The 17,980-nt window shown below is 37.0% G+C and overlaps 1 protein-coding gene and 1 non-coding gene across 2 annotated transcripts in view; both read right to left on the bottom strand.

The window, feature by feature from the left end:
• The window catches only part of LOC149065791 (uncharacterized), a 141,059-nt gene extending 126,264 nt beyond the window's left edge, over positions 1 to 14,795 (bottom strand). Inside the window, exons 1-3 of the mRNA XM_089253924.1 lie at positions 14,632 to 14,795; positions 9,176 to 9,250; positions 2,109 to 2,312 (exon numbers count right to left, since the gene is read on the bottom strand). Of these exons, the coding sequence (XP_089110050.1) occupies positions 2,109 to 2,312; positions 9,176 to 9,250; positions 14,632 to 14,679 (327 nt within the window). The 5' untranslated portion in view covers positions 14,680 to 14,795. The remainder of the gene's footprint in view (positions 1 to 2,108; positions 2,313 to 9,175; positions 9,251 to 14,631) is intronic.
• TRNAI-GAU (transfer RNA isoleucine (anticodon GAU)) lies at positions 3,020 to 3,093 on the bottom strand. Its single transcript has one exon. It is a non-coding gene; the product is annotated as a tRNA-Ile (tRNA).
• Positions 14,796 to 17,980: the final 3,185 nt, after the last annotated feature.

Here is a 17,980-nt window from a genome sequence, read left to right as displayed (position 1 = left end):
AATGTGGAACTTTTTTGTTGGCCTCATGAGAGACAGGGCAACAACTTTCTAATTAGGTTTTTGAAGACAGGATGTCCATATAGAAAGTTAATTTTGAAATTTAAAACTATATACCACATCTGAAAAAACATGAATTTGTGAAATTTCTGAAAGACCTATATCCAAAGCAAGCACACATTTGAAAAGAACAGAAAAAATCCTATCAGGTAATTTCCCATTTCCATCAAAATATCAAAATTTAATAGTGAGCTACAAGCACTGAAAGATTGGCAAAGTTCAAAATCAAATTTTTGCCAGTTCTGGCCACAATGTCAAATTTATAAAAAAAATTTCCTTTGCAACAGCTTTTGAAAAAGTCTGCAATTACCCATATTGGTGCTCTAGTCACATCTGTCAAAGTAGACATTTCATTAGATTTTGGCAATAATTTGATTTTGCACTTCACTAATCTCTCGGGGCTTGTAGCTCACCATTAAATCCATATATCCTAATAGAGGTAATGTCACTGCATGGATTTTTTTTTTTTCAAAACCAAATCATCTGCAAAATAAGCAACTGTCAATTCTGAATTTTCATTGAACATCTACTTCAACGAATGCAGATTTCAGTGATGTATTGCGAAGAAAAGGCTACATTTCTCCCGAACTAGGATAATGATGTGGTTTATTGCAGGATCTATAAAAGCTAGTGGAATGGGCAAGTTTTTGGTAGGTTTGACAATTGTAGCTAGAAGGGTGTTTATGGAATCAGTGATTACAGATTTTGGCGACAATTTAATATGCCAATCTTTCAGCGCTTGAAGCTTGCCATTAAATCCAGATATTTTGATGAAAATAGTGTCACCTTATATGATTTTTTCCAGTCTGTCCAAATATGTGCTTATTTTCCTCAAGTCTATCACAAAATTTACAAATTTGGGTTTTTTCAGATTTGACACATTTTTCTTCCATAATACATTCTCCCACTATAACTCGAAAATAATTTGAGATAGAACAGGGGTTGGTAAGAAGTTTTATGTTCCACTTAGGCTTGTCAATCGCTCCCTTTTGTTTGGCAGATTAGGCCACATTCACCCTGTATATGCACAGTGTGCCCAGAAAGACTTTACACAGGCCTTTCTCTTCTCAACCATTGGTTATAGAAACATACTTTTAATTAGAAAAGCATTCAATGTTCGTTTTAAATATGTCATTTATTTTAATGAGTATTTAGATATAAAATTTGATTTCTTTTCTATGGTCTCCTATCTTCCAACTTCTAATTAGAAAGTTGTTTCCCTGTCTCTCTTGAGCCTTACAAAAAAAATTCATGTTTCCAAGTGCAATGTATCAGCCAAGATATTTAAGTTGAAAAATTGCTGAAAATGAGGGAAAGTATAGCATATGAAGCATAAAACAAGCCTGTTTCTTTATATATATGCTATTCTTCCTTTAATTTTCAGCAGTTTTGAACTCAAATATCTCAGCTAATATTGCACTTGGAAGCAGGATTTTTTTTTTGGGCAGGGTAATAACTTTCTAATTGAAAGTTGCAAATTTAGTTTTTATATCTTCCACAAGTATCTCAGTGCATATACAGCCCCTGTAAAAGAAAAGCCATACATCTGAAATGGGCACATTATTTGAATACTTTTTTCTAATTGAAAGTATTTTTCTATAACCAATGATTGAGAAGAAAAAGGCCTGGGTAAGGACTTTATGGGCATGCTGTATATTGAAATAAAATTATTAGACTGTTCTTTAGAGCATAACAATGGTTTATATATACTTTATACATTTTTTTGTAAGAAATTCTTTCATGATAAATGTCTGCTTTAAATTAAAAATTTGAAAGGTGGAAATATATTTTTAAAAAATGCATATATATAACATGTAGTTGCATTTTTCAAACATTTTTATCAATCACCTAATTTCAATATTATTGAAATTACTGCCTAGATCAAGTCCGTAGCGAGGGGGGGGGGTCTGTTCCCCCTGAAATGTGAGAAAATGACCAAAAAAAAAGGGAAAAAGATGGCCAAATTTATTGTTGTATCACTTTGGTCCTCCCCTCTCCCCGAGCAAAATTTCTGGCTACGGGCCTGGTCTAGATTTGTTTTCATTCTGTACCTGATCTTTATCAGAAACATGATGACGAGAGAAATGAGATGTCAATTCTAATTCACTGCGAAATTTCATGCGACACGTAGAACATGTTAATACTCTTCCCTCTGCATCTGTTCCTTCTAGCTCTTCAGAATGATTGCTTTCATAATGATTTTGCAGTTGAACATCATTTGGAAAAGCTGCATAACAAGTTGGACACAGAAATCCCTGAGAAAATATGAAATGAATGATTACTTTTATACAACCATACTGAATACTTCAGAGAGAATAAGGTATAACTCACAGTGAAGTTGAAACAAGAAAACATTCAATGTTCACTTCCTTATCTATTTTCTTAAGCTAAAACTAACAAATAATCTGCAGGTACAAAAGAAAAAAAAAAGAATGCTCAACTCCAAGGACCAACTTATTTTTCAAATATTTTATTCACATGCAACTCAAAAATTCAAAGTAAAGAAATTATCAAGCTTTTATTTGAATTTTGAATTAATTAAATTAATTTTATTCTATTTTTTTAATTAATCACACACACTATCAATTTTCAACTATTTAAAAAATATAAATCAGTTTTATCTTCAAAACTAGAACCAAGGATTAGATCAATTTAACCAAAATCAAACCTTAATTGTGAGTTTTAAAACATTCATTGATAAATTTTCATTCATTTCAAAAACTTGAAACAGATAATTAGGACAATAATTAATTTGATTTCTTACTTATTAGAATATCATGCAAATATTAATTTACAAAAGTTTGATCCTTCTACGCATTGGTAACTCTGGAAATTACCATTAAAAAGGCAAATGGAAAGTGGATGGAGGATATAATGGAATACTCTGTTGAGTAAGGATATACTGGAAACAGATATTTTCCAGATATTTTTGCTGAGATGAACTCGGAAAGAAAAGTCATCACGTCTCTGCTGGGACTCGAACCCAGGCCCTCTTGCATATCAGGCAAGCATGCTACCATCTACACCACTGGAGACATGACCCTGCCTTCCTTATTTCATGCACTGTGGCATGAGGCGCTGAAGTAGAGGCATTAGTAGCCTCTCTTAACTTCAGGAAATGGTGCCCGGGTGGGACGGTTTAGAGTGAGATAGATGGCACTAGGATATACTGCTGGATAGCCAGCATGGTTTCAGGAAGGAAAAGTTGTAAGCAACCAATCTCTGTTATGCTTCTACAATCACATGATTAAAACGTTAGGTAAGGGCAAAAATGTTGATGTTGTCTGCTCAAGATTTTTAAAATGCATTGGACAGGGTCTTACATGGCACTCTTGAAGTATTTACATGAAATCGGGATAGGTGGATTTCAAACAATTGAGGGTTTTCAATAAATAAGTAATTATTTTTTGTAAAACCATGAAATAATTACATTCAAAGAGTTTATATTGTTAAAAATTTGAGCAAAGGTAAAGAATACAATTATCTATACAAAAAAATTACCAGAATATTTCATGTGGTGCCCAGGGCCACAACTAGGGGGGGTACTGCCTGCTACCCCAGATGCTGGATCAGAAAATTTTACCCTTCACCTCTCCTTCAGCATTACAGGGGGGAGCCTAAATGAGTGCTTGCCCCGGCTGACCAAGCATCTTCTAGTTGTGGCCCTGGTGGTGCCCAATGTTGAGCATGAAGGATACTAAATACTGCCATATGAATTGTATCTAGGCCTACAATTTTTTTATATATTTTTATTTTTTCATTTTCATTCTATGCTCATACTATGCTAATTGCTCTTTCCTCTCAAGAATTTTTGCCTTATCATTTCTGATATAAGAAGAAGATAAATGGGTACCAATAAATTTTGTTTTGAAATGAGAATTTTTGCAAACATAATGTGAAGGTGATATCCCACACACCCTATTCATCATACTTGTTTTTTTTATCTGCAGTTTTTTCCCCAAAAATGAAACAGGAAATGAAAATAGTCACAATTTGGCACCTGTTCTTGACATGATGGACATTTTAACCAGCCATCTGAACATGAGCCAGAAAATGATTTCTAAAGAGCATTTGACAAGCTTTGCAAATGCTCCAGAATGTATGCAAACAGAATAGGGTAATATAGTGAAACGCCTTTATAACGATGATCAAGGGACAGGAGAAACAAAAACCTATCGTCATAGATTAAATACATTAACATTATGAAAAGTGAATTGGGACCAGAAAGTAATATCATTTTATAGACAATCATCGTTATAGAAAGTATCATTATACAGTATTTTCACTTTACATCAAAAACTTACTGCGTTTGAGTTCTTCAAATATATTTCTTTTACAGCTTCAGTCCAGGAACTTCTTGTGCAAAATGCTTTGAATGTCATTTCAAATAATATAATTCTTATTTATGGGTGTAGTAAATGCTACTTAAACCAAAAAAGGAAGTTTTGGCATTTTTAACTGTGCCAGGGTGAAGTGTTTCATAAAAGAATTTCTTTTACTCATTCTGAAGAGAGGAAATAAATCTGTGCAGTTAAAAGGAATTCTAAGTATTAACTCATGCCACTTCATGCTCATTACCAACTTCTACTTTTGTAAATGCTAGCTGACCAAGTATAAACTATATATTGTCCTTCTATTCAATTATTGATAGAATTTTAAATAACAACACTGCACATAACCACTAAGTTGTCTCACTGAAAGAACTTGAACTATCACATTGGAACAAATTTTCAACACAGATTAGCCTCCAAATTCCTTCAGTCTCAATCTGATACAGCTATGAAGTATTTCAGGTATACAAATAAACCTCAAATCTGAATTTAAGTTTCATTAACCCTTTCAGTAGCAATCCTGAGATATCTTGTCAAACTTGATCTGCTTTATTTCTGTCACCCCAAATTATTTTGCCTTCTAAAACACATTGAAGCTGTTTTTATGATAAAACATGTTTTCCATCCCCCTCCAACAAATAAACTGCAGTGGGCGGAGTCAGCTCTTGTTCAATCTCAGGTAAGAAGAAAAATAGAGAAAGAAATATACACTCAGTATAAATAGTACAAAAATATATTTTCCCCAAAAGAATTTCTCTTCCTATTACAAAGCAGCACATGTCATAGCAGGTGTTTTTGAATCATATTGAGGGAAATAAAAGCGATGGGTGGAGTAAATTTTCTTGCTGGTGGAGTAAACTTATCTGCTCACAGTCAGAAAAAATACTTCTTAAAATATGTGGCAATTTGAGAAAGTTTCGCAATTTCAAATGTGGCAATTATAATGCAGATCAGGGAAATTTTAAAAACCTTCTAAAGGGTTAAACAAAAACTCTGTCAAAAATGCATGAGACACATGCTAATAATGTTTTTTTCAGCAAATATCTCACTGAACAGCTACTGCACTTGAAACAAAAAAGAGAGAGAGAGTTAAATTTTAACTTTCTCTTTCTTTTGCTAAAATTAAATTTCAACTTAAATCACCAGGCAGTCTAGTGGTTAAGGAGCTAGCCTCTGACTGTGCAGGCCTGGGTTCAAATTCCGGTTCGGTGGTAAATTGGCTGTAACTCAGAGAACATGCAGAGCAAGGTATCTCTTACAGACCTGCTGGAAGGACATTGAAATCACTTGAGGCCAATAGTGTGTATTGTATACGTGAGAAAGATGGCGCCCCATGCCGGAATCGAGTTGGCAAGTGTGTGTGAGCGCATGTGCACAGTGGCACAGTGAGTGGACGAGGAGAGTGAGTGACGAAACGGTGGACGAAAGACGGTATAAGAATAATCTCTGTAACTGTATGTAAATAATAATATAGTTTATGATTAAATCTCACAAATTTGGGGACTCAGCCGGGATTTCAATGCTGACGACGGTTCCTAAGCCGATTATTCCTGAGATTTCCAAGACGACCATTCCCGAGATTTTCATGACGACGGTTTCCTTCCATTAACGACGCCATTTCAAGACGACAACACTTTCTTCTTGTGACGACGCCATTTCAAGGCAATGACAATTTCTTTCTAGTGATGACACCATTTCAAGACGATGATGGTTTCTTTCTAGTGATGACGCCATTTCAAGATGATGATGACGATTTCAATTCTTTTCAATGGAGACGATTTCAATTCTTTTCAACGGAGATGGTTTCCATTCGATGACGACGAGTCTGACTGATCTACAACGGCAACAGCATTTCGATGACAAAACATGCTAATCAACGACGACGATTCTGAAGTGTTCACGGTGAGTGCGTTTTGATCAGTTTCTGATGAACAAAATATCGATTTGTTTGGGTGAAATCCCTCAAATTAATATTAACATAAAGAGTGTGTCTGCGAAGATTGTTATGAAATTACATGAACTTGTATTCAGGTCTGAGGGTGATAGGGGAAATCGAAAGAGACGCAGGAATTTCAATGGTTTTATGTGCAAGCATGGCTCAGAGGAATACAAAAATCGACTGGTACTAATTGTTGAGCAATGGAGTGATACAGATCAATTGCTGGTTGCAAATTTCCTGTGCCTAGACTGTGATGTAAGACAGGATCAACTGCCAAAAACGTTTTATCAACTAGTGGACTTGAATGGTTTGAATCAGAAACTTTAGGCATCTGACATTGAAGAAGACGACCATTATAGTGTTTCCATTTCCAATGACGAAGAAAAGCCAGATGGCCAATGATGTATGATGACTCAGACTTGCAAACTGACCTCAGCATTACAGCAGATGTCAGAGACTGTGCTTCCGGTAAATTACGACAACAAATAGATAGTTCCAAGACCTGGTTCTGCTGATTCCAAGTGCTTCACAATGAACTTTGCCATGAATCTGAAAGATGTCAAGGACTCGATACAGCCGTTTGATGGTACAAATGCCTATCCAGTCAAGAAATTTGTCAAGGAACTGGAAAACATGGCTCAGATTTTCAGGTGGCCGGAGTTGCATTTGTTTGTGTTCGCGAAGAAACGACTCAAAGGTCTCGCAAAATTGTTCATCAAAGGTGTGAGCGAGGTATCAGCTTGTGGGCGATCTTGAAAGATGCGCTCCTGGCTGAGTTTGGTTCAAAATTGAGCAGCGCTCAAATACATAAGATGTTATCTGAAAGGAAATTGAAAAACAAGACAGCTCATGAATATTTTTTGCATATGAAAGAAATTGTTCATAGTGGCAATATCGAAGACGCTGCAATTATTGAGTATGTCCTAGACGGTATTCCAGAGGACAAACACAAAATCTTGCTATACGGTGCAACGTCAGTGAGAGAGTTCGAGGCAAAGTTGGTAGTGTATGATGACTTGAAAACTAGCAATAGTCGAGGGCACCGCTATCCAACACCTTCGACCGCGTGTCAACGTGAGCGCCGAAACAAGCCAAGACCTTCTTACACCCCGATGCCAAGAACAGATGTGGTTCAAAAAGCTAGCATCAGATGGTACAACTGTGGAGAAAGAAATCATTTCTCAAAAGACTGTAAAAATAATTCGCGTGGCATTAATTGCTTCAAGTGTAATAAGTTCGGCCACAAATCTATTGGTTGCACGCAAAAAGATGTGAATAAAACAGTCAGTGTCCCAAGTAAATGTAAAAGAAATAACTGTACAAAAATCGTGAAGATCATGGACAAAGAAGTAGAAGCATTACTTGATATGGGAAGTGACGTAACCATGATCAATCAATCTTTTCACTCTGAATTAGAATCACCCAGTATGTGTTTTGATGGTGTAACATTGATGGGAATAGCCGGAGAAAATGTCTCTCCCTTAGGTTTTTTTATGCTGACATATTCATCGATAGACTGTTTAGTAGCTGTTTCCATGAAAGTATATGTTGTAAAGAACCTCTGCAATCAGATGGTCATGGGTGCTGATGTTATAGGTGAAATCAATATCTCCGTCACTGAGAGAGGCATTGAAGTTAGTGGTTTACGCGATGACACAGAGATTTCAGTAAAGTACGCTCATATTGTGTGTTTACAAGACAACCAACCAATGCCAGTGAGCAAAAGAAAAAACGCTCACCTAACAGACAGCGATATGACTGATGCGGAATCGTCAGCATCAACAAATTGTGTTCTGTTGACAGCTGCGGTGAGTGAAAACAATGTCGACATGGGACATAAAGGCAACAAGTACATTAAAGAAAAATTAGGGGAGAGAAAGAAACAGATTAAGCCGAAGGACAAGCGCGTCATTAAACACCTGAAACACGAACTATCTGAGATGACGAAAAGACACCAAATGGAGCTGATGTTGAGACTGGATGAAAAAGAGAATTTACTGAAAGCTGAATTCGAACGAGAGAAAGAGGATTTGCTGACGGCATTGAAAGATTCGTTACATCAAGCCATTGATGGAACTGTATCACAGTGCATGGATGAAATGCAAATGAGAGTTGAAACACTCTTGAGTGAGGCTTTGATACCTCAGGATGCGGGAATAAAGGAACATCGGAGGACATCTAAAAAACAGGTTAGCGAAGTGACTGACGAAAACAGGAAGACGTTAAACTCAAGACGGAAGACGTTAAACTCAAGACGGAAGATCGCAGAATGTGTTGCATTGCTGATTGGATCGTGATCAAGGGGTCTCGGTTTGAGGACTTGAAGATGCAGTCAGAATGTCGAAACCTTGACACACTGACGAAAGTCAAGGTGAAAGACGCATACGACGAGATCGGTGCTTATGAAGTACCATCGAGGATCGTCAGCTGTGCCGAGTGCATGATGAAGTCGATGTTTCAGAAAAACAGATCTTCCGGGACGGAAGATTTGCAGGATGACTGATTGTGAGAAAGATGGCGCCACAAGCCGGAATCGAGTTGGCAAGTGTGTGTGAATGCGCATGCGCAGTGAGTGACGATGCTGTGGATGAAAGGCAGTATAAGAATAATGTCTGTAACTGTATGTAAATAATATTATACAGTTTATAATTAAATTTCACATATATGTACATAATCTTTGTATAATTAAAAAATAATTAAATCGACAACTGCTGCAATTTATATAAAATTTTAAAGTAAACCATTCCATGAATCTGCCTGTTATGCACGCATATGCAGTAATTTGTTCCAAGATTGATAATGAAAGTTGATGCAGATTACAACAATAACTGAGCAAATACAATTATACCTCAGCAGTCCGCCCATCTTTTTCTTCTATTTGCTCAGAGTTTTTTGGCACATTTGAGTCAGAGCGGGAATGGCCCTAAAGTAAAAACAGGAATTAAAGTAAGCAAATAAAATACCCACAAAATATTGATGAGTATTTTTTTAAAACTATAAAATAATGCGGATACATAATAAACTGGAAAGATATAGCTAAACGAAATGCAAAAACTTATTCACAAACTTAATATTCAATCATTTACACACAGAAAATAACTTGTCCTGACTGACTGATAGCAAGCCAAAACCGCTGAAGATATAAATATGAAATTTGGTCAGTAGTTTTATATTATAATGGACAAACTCGTTATAGCTCCGTTCACATGTGCAAATATTGCGGTAGCATCGGGAGCTCTAGCACCCACTTGACAACTTTTTTCCTTCATAAGGGAAGAAATGGAGAGCAGTCATTGGTGAAAATTCTTGAAGCGGGTTTTAAACCCGATTTTTCTATTTCCCATGTAAACAGGGCTTAAGAAGGGGTTTTTCAAAATTCAACCGTTAAGGGGATCCATAAGAGGGTACAAAGAGATATCACGTCATTATATAGAGAAATCACATCAACAGAGCTGAAACCGCTAAAGCTATGAATATGAAATTAGGTCAGTAAGTTTAGTTCATGATGAGCGTAAAGACTAAGCAGTTTGTTTTTTTTTAATTTGACCCCTAAGAGAGTTATGAGGAGGCCTCAAAGATTATATAGAGAAATAATGCCAAGCTAAAACCGCTGAAGCTATAAATAAGAAATTTTGTCTGTATTTTCATTTTGTAATGTAGAGACTCACTATGACACCTTTCTGAAAACTCAACCCCCAAGGGGGATTATGAAAAGTTCAAACGTTAATATCACTGGCAAGCAATTTTCAGATTACCAAATCCATGTGAGCGAAGTCATTGGTAACAGCTGGTTCTATACACAGGAGTCCCTTGTTACAACATGCAGTGCCATCTTAATGCATGGGCCTCAAGAGAAGAAAGGGCTATTAATCTTTTAAGTAGTTGAATACTTCACTTATAATTCTGTAATAGATTTTGTTTTGCTAGCTCTAAAGTTCAGCTTTCGTGAGATAATTTTAATTCTATTTGTGATGTATGGAAGTCTTTCTATCCGTAATAGCTAGCATATAATACATACATATTATAGCGGGGCTTGACAAATTGTGAAAAAATCTAGGCGCCTACCAAATATTTCAGGAGCCAAGCATATTTCTTTTGCCAGAACTAGTAATCACATATAGAAAATTTTAAGTGGCAATGCCAATTTTTTAGTCGCCATGGCAACCTGGTGCTTCGGATTTGCCAATCCCTGCATTATAAAGTCTCGATAATCTGAGGTAGATGGGACAGAGGCTGCCTCAGATTACTGAAAACTCAAATTACCAAAAAAAAAAAAATACTGAAATATTTGTTTACTTAAAAAGAGAAAAACAAAAACAAGAAATAAAGGACTTACAATATACTTTCTTGAATAACTATGGATACGATTTTTTATGAAGGTTTTTTAACAATTGGCTGTTGTGAAGATATATTTTGGAAAGAGAGAAAATTCAACTGCCCCTGCGGGGAATCGAACCCATGTGCTTTCACTTTCTGGGTGAACGCACTAGGCTACAGAGGCACTGAATCTCTCAATCTTCCCTTGGAGCTTGCGTACACTGAAAGGGACTGTACACAGATGGCCAGACCAGACTCAGGCCAAGCTCACAACTGCTGACGCTGCCACCAGATGGCGACTTATACAAGGATGACGTCACTCTCCACTACCATACAAAGGTTTTTTAACAACTGCTGAATTTTCTCTCTTCAAAAATATATCTTCGCAACAGCGAGTTGTTAAAAAGGACAGTGACGTCATCCTTGTATAAGTCGCCATCTGGTGGCAGCATCAGCAGTTGTGAGCTTGGCCTGAGTCTTGTCCAGCCGTCCGTGCACGGTCCCTTTCAGTGTACACGAGCTCCAAGGGAAGATTGAGAGATTTGGTGCCTCTGTAGTCTAGTGGTCTAGGGCGTTTACCCGGAAAGTGAAAGGACATGGGTTCGATTCCCCGCAGGGGCAGTTAAATTTTCTCTCTTTCCGAAATATAGCTTCACAACAGCCAGTTGTTAAAAAACCTTCGTATGGTAGCGGAGAGTGGCATCATCCTTGCATAAGATTTTTTATAACTTGAAGAAACAATTTTTTCTTTTGTTGAAAGTCATAGTTTCAGATGCATAACGTTGATAGCGTGACTTCAATTTGTTCTATGTATAGACAGCACTAAAAGCTCCAAAGCGTTTTTAATGCTGTTGCACCTTCACTATACGTTAGTTTTTCTGTTATAAGAGGGGATATTTCAGGAAGGGGAAATTGGTGATGAACGATGCTGGAAATTTAGCTATCAACCATGAGCCATTACTGGACTATCATTGCAAATCCATCATTACAAAGAAAACTGTAAAACTTGCTTCTTTTCCAGCGACTCATTCAGATTGAGAATGGTTCCATTCGGGAAGGGCATTTATAAGGGAGTAAGAATATGTTATTACTGGAGTAATCCATTACAGGACTCTGGCGGTATATTCTACGAACCTTAAGGGCTACCTTGTCCCATTCAAAATGAAATCACTGTAGTTCCATGTGCATTCTTGGAAAAAAAATGAAATGAGCCTGGTTATTGAAGGAAAGGAAAAAAAGAGAGAGAGAGAAAAGGGTCTGGAGAAGAATTTCAAAAGTTTTGAGGCAGAACATCTGCAAGCATTCTTCTTTATTTCACTTTGTGAGTTAAATAAGTTAAAAAAAAAAATTCCAGATTTCCTAACCAAATTTTTGCCACAATTCTGGAAATCATCAAAAATTTCCAAGAACAAAAAGGAAGGAATTTCTGCTCAAAAACCGTAATAAAATGCATGTCCTCTACATTATGTATGTCCAGGAATCCTGTATTAACAGGTCATCTAGCAACCATAAGCTCTTCCTTCGTGTTAGCGACTCTGGAAGTATGAACTTTATCCATCAACAAGATGGGGCTCCAGCCCATTTTATGGTTTCTGCGGTTCCCAACTTCGAGGAGTGAACGCGAGCTGATCTCCCCATTAAAAAGTCTCGCAGCAGAGAGCAACAGGCCTACAACCGTATAATTATTAATTCATTACATTTCACTCACAAGGAGATGAGGAAAACTCATAGTTTAAAAAATTGATTGCAGATGGCAGCACTAAACATATAACAAGCATTACATAGAAACAAACTTCACAGAAGGTTCACTATACATACACACATAGGCGTACGCAGAATTTTCTCAAGGGGGGGGGGGTGGTTTCAGTTTTTTCCTTCAAAATGACACTATAATCTCTGCTTGAGAGGGGGTTATAACCCCAAAACCCCTCTTTTGCGCACACCAATGCATACACACACATTAAAACATGTACCAATTCGTTAGAAGTTCCGCAGAGGAATATGGACAAGGTACATGTCTGGTTAAATAGTATGTAGTAGCTCATTTTATCACAGTGTACACACACATAAATTATTGAAAGCCGGATAGTAGGTATAAGCAATGGATCTGTCATGGTGGGAAAGATGATAACATGTGGAAGCCATAAAAGTGGTTGGTTATCTCGATTCACATCCCATAATTTTTTCTTACTTTTAGGTTATGCAAAAGACTGTTTGAGACTTCTTCACTCATAGGCGTATACAGAATTTTTTCAAGGGAGGTTTCAATTTTTTTTCTTCTCAAGGGGGGGATTTACGGTTTTTCTAGCAAAATAACACTAGAATCTCAGCTTGAGGGGGTTAGAACCCCAAACCCCACCTTTGCGTACGCCAATGCCTTCACTAGCTGATTTATGAGAACTGACAGCTTCCATAATCATTGTTTTTTATGAAATTTGATAATTACAGTCAAACCCCAATTTAACGCCACCATTTATTTCACAAAATTCAGCGCTATAACCCAGAGATGCCATTGACGCGCTATAACACGTCAAATACCCGAAATTTTGGGAAAGGACACATTTAAAAATTTGGTTCACACATCCTCCAGGACATGTTCTTTCCTAGTTCCAAGATAAAAAAAGTAGAGAGAGAAAAGCCCCCTCCCCAAATTTTTTCCATTCTTTAGTCTTATCCCGATCGCGTGCAACCTTAAAAAAGTGATTTTACTACTACGTATACTGTACTGTATTGCAGTGGTTCTCAACCTTTGGAAGCCAGCGGCCTGATTGAGTATTTCGAGTGGAAGGCCCGGTCATAAGCACGACTAATGGAAAATGAATGGGAAAAAAATTAAACGATGAGTCATTCACGGCCCGGTTTCACTAAGGCCAGGGCCTGGCAGTTGAGAAACACTGCTGTATTGTCCTCTACACCCCCTCGATTTTGTCTTTGGTGAAAATCCAGGTTTTGGAACCCGCGATTGCATAGTGGTAATCGGCTAAAAATACAATTTCGAAGGTTTTCCAATTTTGAGTTGGCTATTCCTTTGAAAAACGCTCTGTTTGCCACAAAAATCACACAGACCTACAATGCAAATATGTATACATTAAATTTTAAATCCATGAAAAACCAATTTGGAGGATAGATTCAGGGCCGCAACTAGGGTGGGGGAGAGCAGGTGGGCCTAATCCCCACACGGGCTCTGGACTATAGGGGGTGCTGAATTCTGCCCACTGCTCTGTCTCAACGAAGAGATATAAGCAGGTGATGGCAGGTGGGGCATGCTGGGGAAAAAAATCAGAGATACCAGTGAATTATGGGGAATGGGGCACATAAGTTTTTCAAGATAATTTTAATTTTTTTCGAGAGGATAGTTTCACTCAAAAAGGACTCCGATTTTTTGAATACCCTGGGTCCCCAGGAAAATTAAAGTACAGTGGCATCTCTGATAACCAGTTTGACGTTATATCAAATCACTGTTTAATGCATGTTATGTCTAAAAATGGAAGATTTACTGACTGAAATCTTCTGGCACTAATGGGATTGGTGCAACATTGGAGGTTGCTATAACAGGGTGAGACTGTACATGCTACAACAGATTTTGGAGAAAATTGGTTAGAGATTATGTTCGCAGGACCACACAAGGCTCACATATTGACCACCCCTAGTATGCAAAAAAAAAAAATACTTTCTATAAAAAATAATTTTGTGATCAATTGTTGCTTTAATAAAGTGTGAATACAATTTTGTGATCATGTTCAAATTGTACAGCCCATATTTTCAAGGTTCCTTTTCACTTTGTCATGAATCTAACCACGAAACAAATGGAGATGTGTAGAAGAGCGATATGATTCAAATCACCTCAAACAAAATTTAAAACTGCAATAAAACATGAATTGAAAAATCATGACATTAAGAACGAACAAAATATGGACCTTCAGCAAATACTCTTAGGGCGGACAAAGATAAAAATGATATGGTTTCTTAATAAACAACGAAACTTACCTTGTCCTGATCAGATTTCCGGGGAAGGAATTTATTCAGATTGAACATGGCAAACTTCTTTTAATCTTCTTGAGCTACGAATATTCCATGAACTCTTCCGAATGTAAAACAGAACCAGGTAAAATCCGTCCTCGAATCGACCATTTGAGTCGGCTGTAACTGACATTTTAGGCATGTTACAACTATTGAATGTTACTTGTGACCATATGATAGGTTTTATGCATCATGACCATATGACCTGTAGGATTCTCAGAGGAGGTATGAGGATTTTGGATCACGCGATATTTCCCTCTTTCTTGAGGGATATACAAGGTAACCAATATAGCGACTTCCTGTGCGACTCATGAAAGAAAATCTAAACTAGGGGTCTTCAATGTTTTACTACGCTCGAAGGCCACATATAGAATTTGTCACGTTCTACGGGTCACTCATTAACGGCGTAGGGGGTGCCCCCAAGACTAGGGTGACCATACGTCCCGTATTTTCAGAGACAGTCCCGGTATTTTCTGTTTTTTTAGCCGTCCCGGTTTTTCCCGTATTTTACACGAAGCCCACTTGAATTTTTATTCTTTATTGAAGTCAAAGATTGAAATTATTTTTCAACTCATAAATTATATTATGATAATTTGATAATTACAACTATAAATAAGAATATTAATCTCCCACATTTGTCTTCGTGAACGTTTTTTTTTCGTGGAATCCATTTTAATCCACTGCAATTTGCAGTAATGCTTCATTTCCCGGAATTGTGATTTTTCCGTAATGTCAACAACATTTCGCAACTTTGTTCGGTTTTGGTGTCATTTTTGGCGATAATTGGCAATGTCCCGTATTTTCCCGTATTTGGAATCTCAAATTCCCGTATTTCTCTCGAGGAAATATGGTCAGCTTACCCAAGACGATCACAAACTAAATATTTTTCAAAATATTTTAAAAAATTTAAACATTCAATTAATTTTAACAAATCTTAATTTTGAATGATTTAAAAAAACATGTCAAAAAATGTCTTTTTTGCTATATTAATACATTTCTGTTATTTGAAAATGCTTTTGAAAAAAAAAGTTGGTAAATCTAAATTTTTCTCATATTTCTTGAGCCTCCAATCAATCTCAGTGTGTCTCACCCCCCGCCCCTTCCAAAGGTTGTACTATGTAAGTTCAGGTACGACAAATTAAAATGCGACGCGAACTACAAATTTTATGATTCCATTATGCAGCATTTTCGTTTTAAAAAATTAAACTGAATTGGGGTAAGACCAATTATTTTAGGTATTTTTTATATTGTATGAAACAGAATGAAAATGAATGATTTTTGTTTATGCATGTGTATATTGTATTAATTACGTACTAAATCTAGAAAAAAATCTGGTTACTTACACATTACGAATGCGAGTGGATGTAATTTCTATATTAATGCGAAACTTGACATTGTTTTTGCTTGACTAAAGCTTCAATGTTAGGTAAAATTTGTAGTGTTGCTATTCGTAAAGTATTCTCCGAATGCCAATCAGTCAGACGTGTTCTCGTTTTTGATTTTGTATTTTTTTTTCATTCAACTAAACAACAATTGTTTACATATGTAAGTGCTGCCAAATATAGAAGACATGAACAATGCATATTTGCGTATTTCTGGATACTTTTCTTCGGACACTAGAATACTTAGAATAAAAATCAATTAATTAAGGAATTTAAAAAAAACTTGCAGAGTCACATTGCAAATCTGCAAATTCTAATTGCAGCTCTGGTGAAAAAATGCCGAAATCGACCGAGAATGGTGAGGAAAACGTTTTCATATAAGTTTCGTTCTCACAGAAGTCGGAAATTCTGCTTCTAAATTCCATTCGAACATAATAGTCCGGTTTCGAAGTTGTAGATCTAGTATTTACCAACTCCAATAATTTAGGAAAATGTATGCAGTTTTTGTTTTTCAATTGACGTTCTCAAAGGACTAATTTAGTTTCGAACGCTTTCACGTTGTCATAAAGATTATGGACAAGTAGATCTTTTCTCAGTAAGTGGTAGTTTAGATCAGTGGTTCTCAACCGGGGGCCCTAGGATATTCCAGGGGGGGGCACGGATGAAAATCTTGCAAAAGGGGAGCCACGGCTACTGATACGGGGGCCACGAAGAAATTTGTGACATTAAATTTTTTTAGTCACTCTGGCTAAAAAAAAATTAATTTCAAACAAAATGCATATAGAATATGTTTTTCGTAATTTTTCCCCATTCAAGTAACATTAACATGAGGAAGGAAATAAAAAAAGGGTTCATGTAATCTCTGTGGTTTTACGACTTGGGGGTGATAGTAGGCCCTGACAGAAACTATAGAAGAGGTTTGTAAAATGGAGTAACTATAAAGACAGAAAATTGTGTGTGTTCAGACTTTTCATTCAAAGAGGGCTGCCATAAAGAAAGCAGACAAAGATTTGTTGACCATTCATTGACATTCTTTTGAGTGCTGGTAGTAAATGTAATCCAAGTAGTAGATGGGTGAAAAATGAAAGCTTGTAAAAAACCCATCGTTTTCATGCAATTACAGACGCATAGCCATCTATAGTTTAGCACAAAGCTATCTTCAGCCAGCACTGAGTGGTCTGATGGGGAATATATTTATAAAAATTGAATAAAGAATGATTGCTGTGGGGTATTTTTTATGAAATATGAAAGGGGGTGCCAATCCATTGCCTCTGCTGAAAAGAAATAAAGTCGAATTCTGTTATAACGAACTCCTAGAGACCAAATCATACGTGAGGAAAAATAAACGCGAAATTTAAATTTTTAAAAACTACATTGCTGTGATAATGTATTGGGACAGGGGCGGCTTAAGCGAGGGTGCAAGGGATGCGGATTTTTTGCGCCTCCTACCTATTGCTCCATCCATAGCCCCTACCTTCTGCGTCAGGGAATTTTTCGTGGGGCCCATGTCCGATTTTCCATGGGGCCTCTTCTACAGTTAATTTATAGAGTGAAAAAAGAAAAGTTATAAGGATTTAGTCCCGGGCCTCAAGCTGGAGCCCTGTCAGTCCTACCCTTAGAAGGTCATGCCTCTCCCTCACAATTTATCCAAACAATTCCTAACAAAACATTTTTTCGGCCCTTCATTTTGGATTTTGCGCCCCTCCAGAGCTGACAGTTTGTTTTTTTTACCCATTCACCCCGGATTTAGCATCCTCTTAAGCGGTGCCCCGTGTGGCAACAATGGGTCGCGTGGCCAAGCACCACCCCTGCACTCTATTACAAGGGCCATGTGTGCATTTTGTTTCCCTCCCCCATGGCCCCCACAAGAGCCCGGGATAATTCTCATAAGTTTTTGGCTTTTTCAGTGTATAAATTAACTATAGAAGGGGCCG

Source organism: Pholcus phalangioides, unplaced genomic scaffold (genome assembly GCF_987345545.1).
Source record: "Pholcus phalangioides strain wild (caught in Gottingen) unplaced genomic scaffold, Ppha-v1.0 ptg000039l_1, whole genome shotgun sequence".
Taxonomy (NCBI): Eukaryota; Metazoa; Arthropoda; class Arachnida; order Araneae; family Pholcidae; genus Pholcus; species Pholcus phalangioides.
The sequence above is the reverse complement of the archived record's forward strand: the minus strand, read 5'-3'. Positions and strand labels throughout refer to the sequence as shown.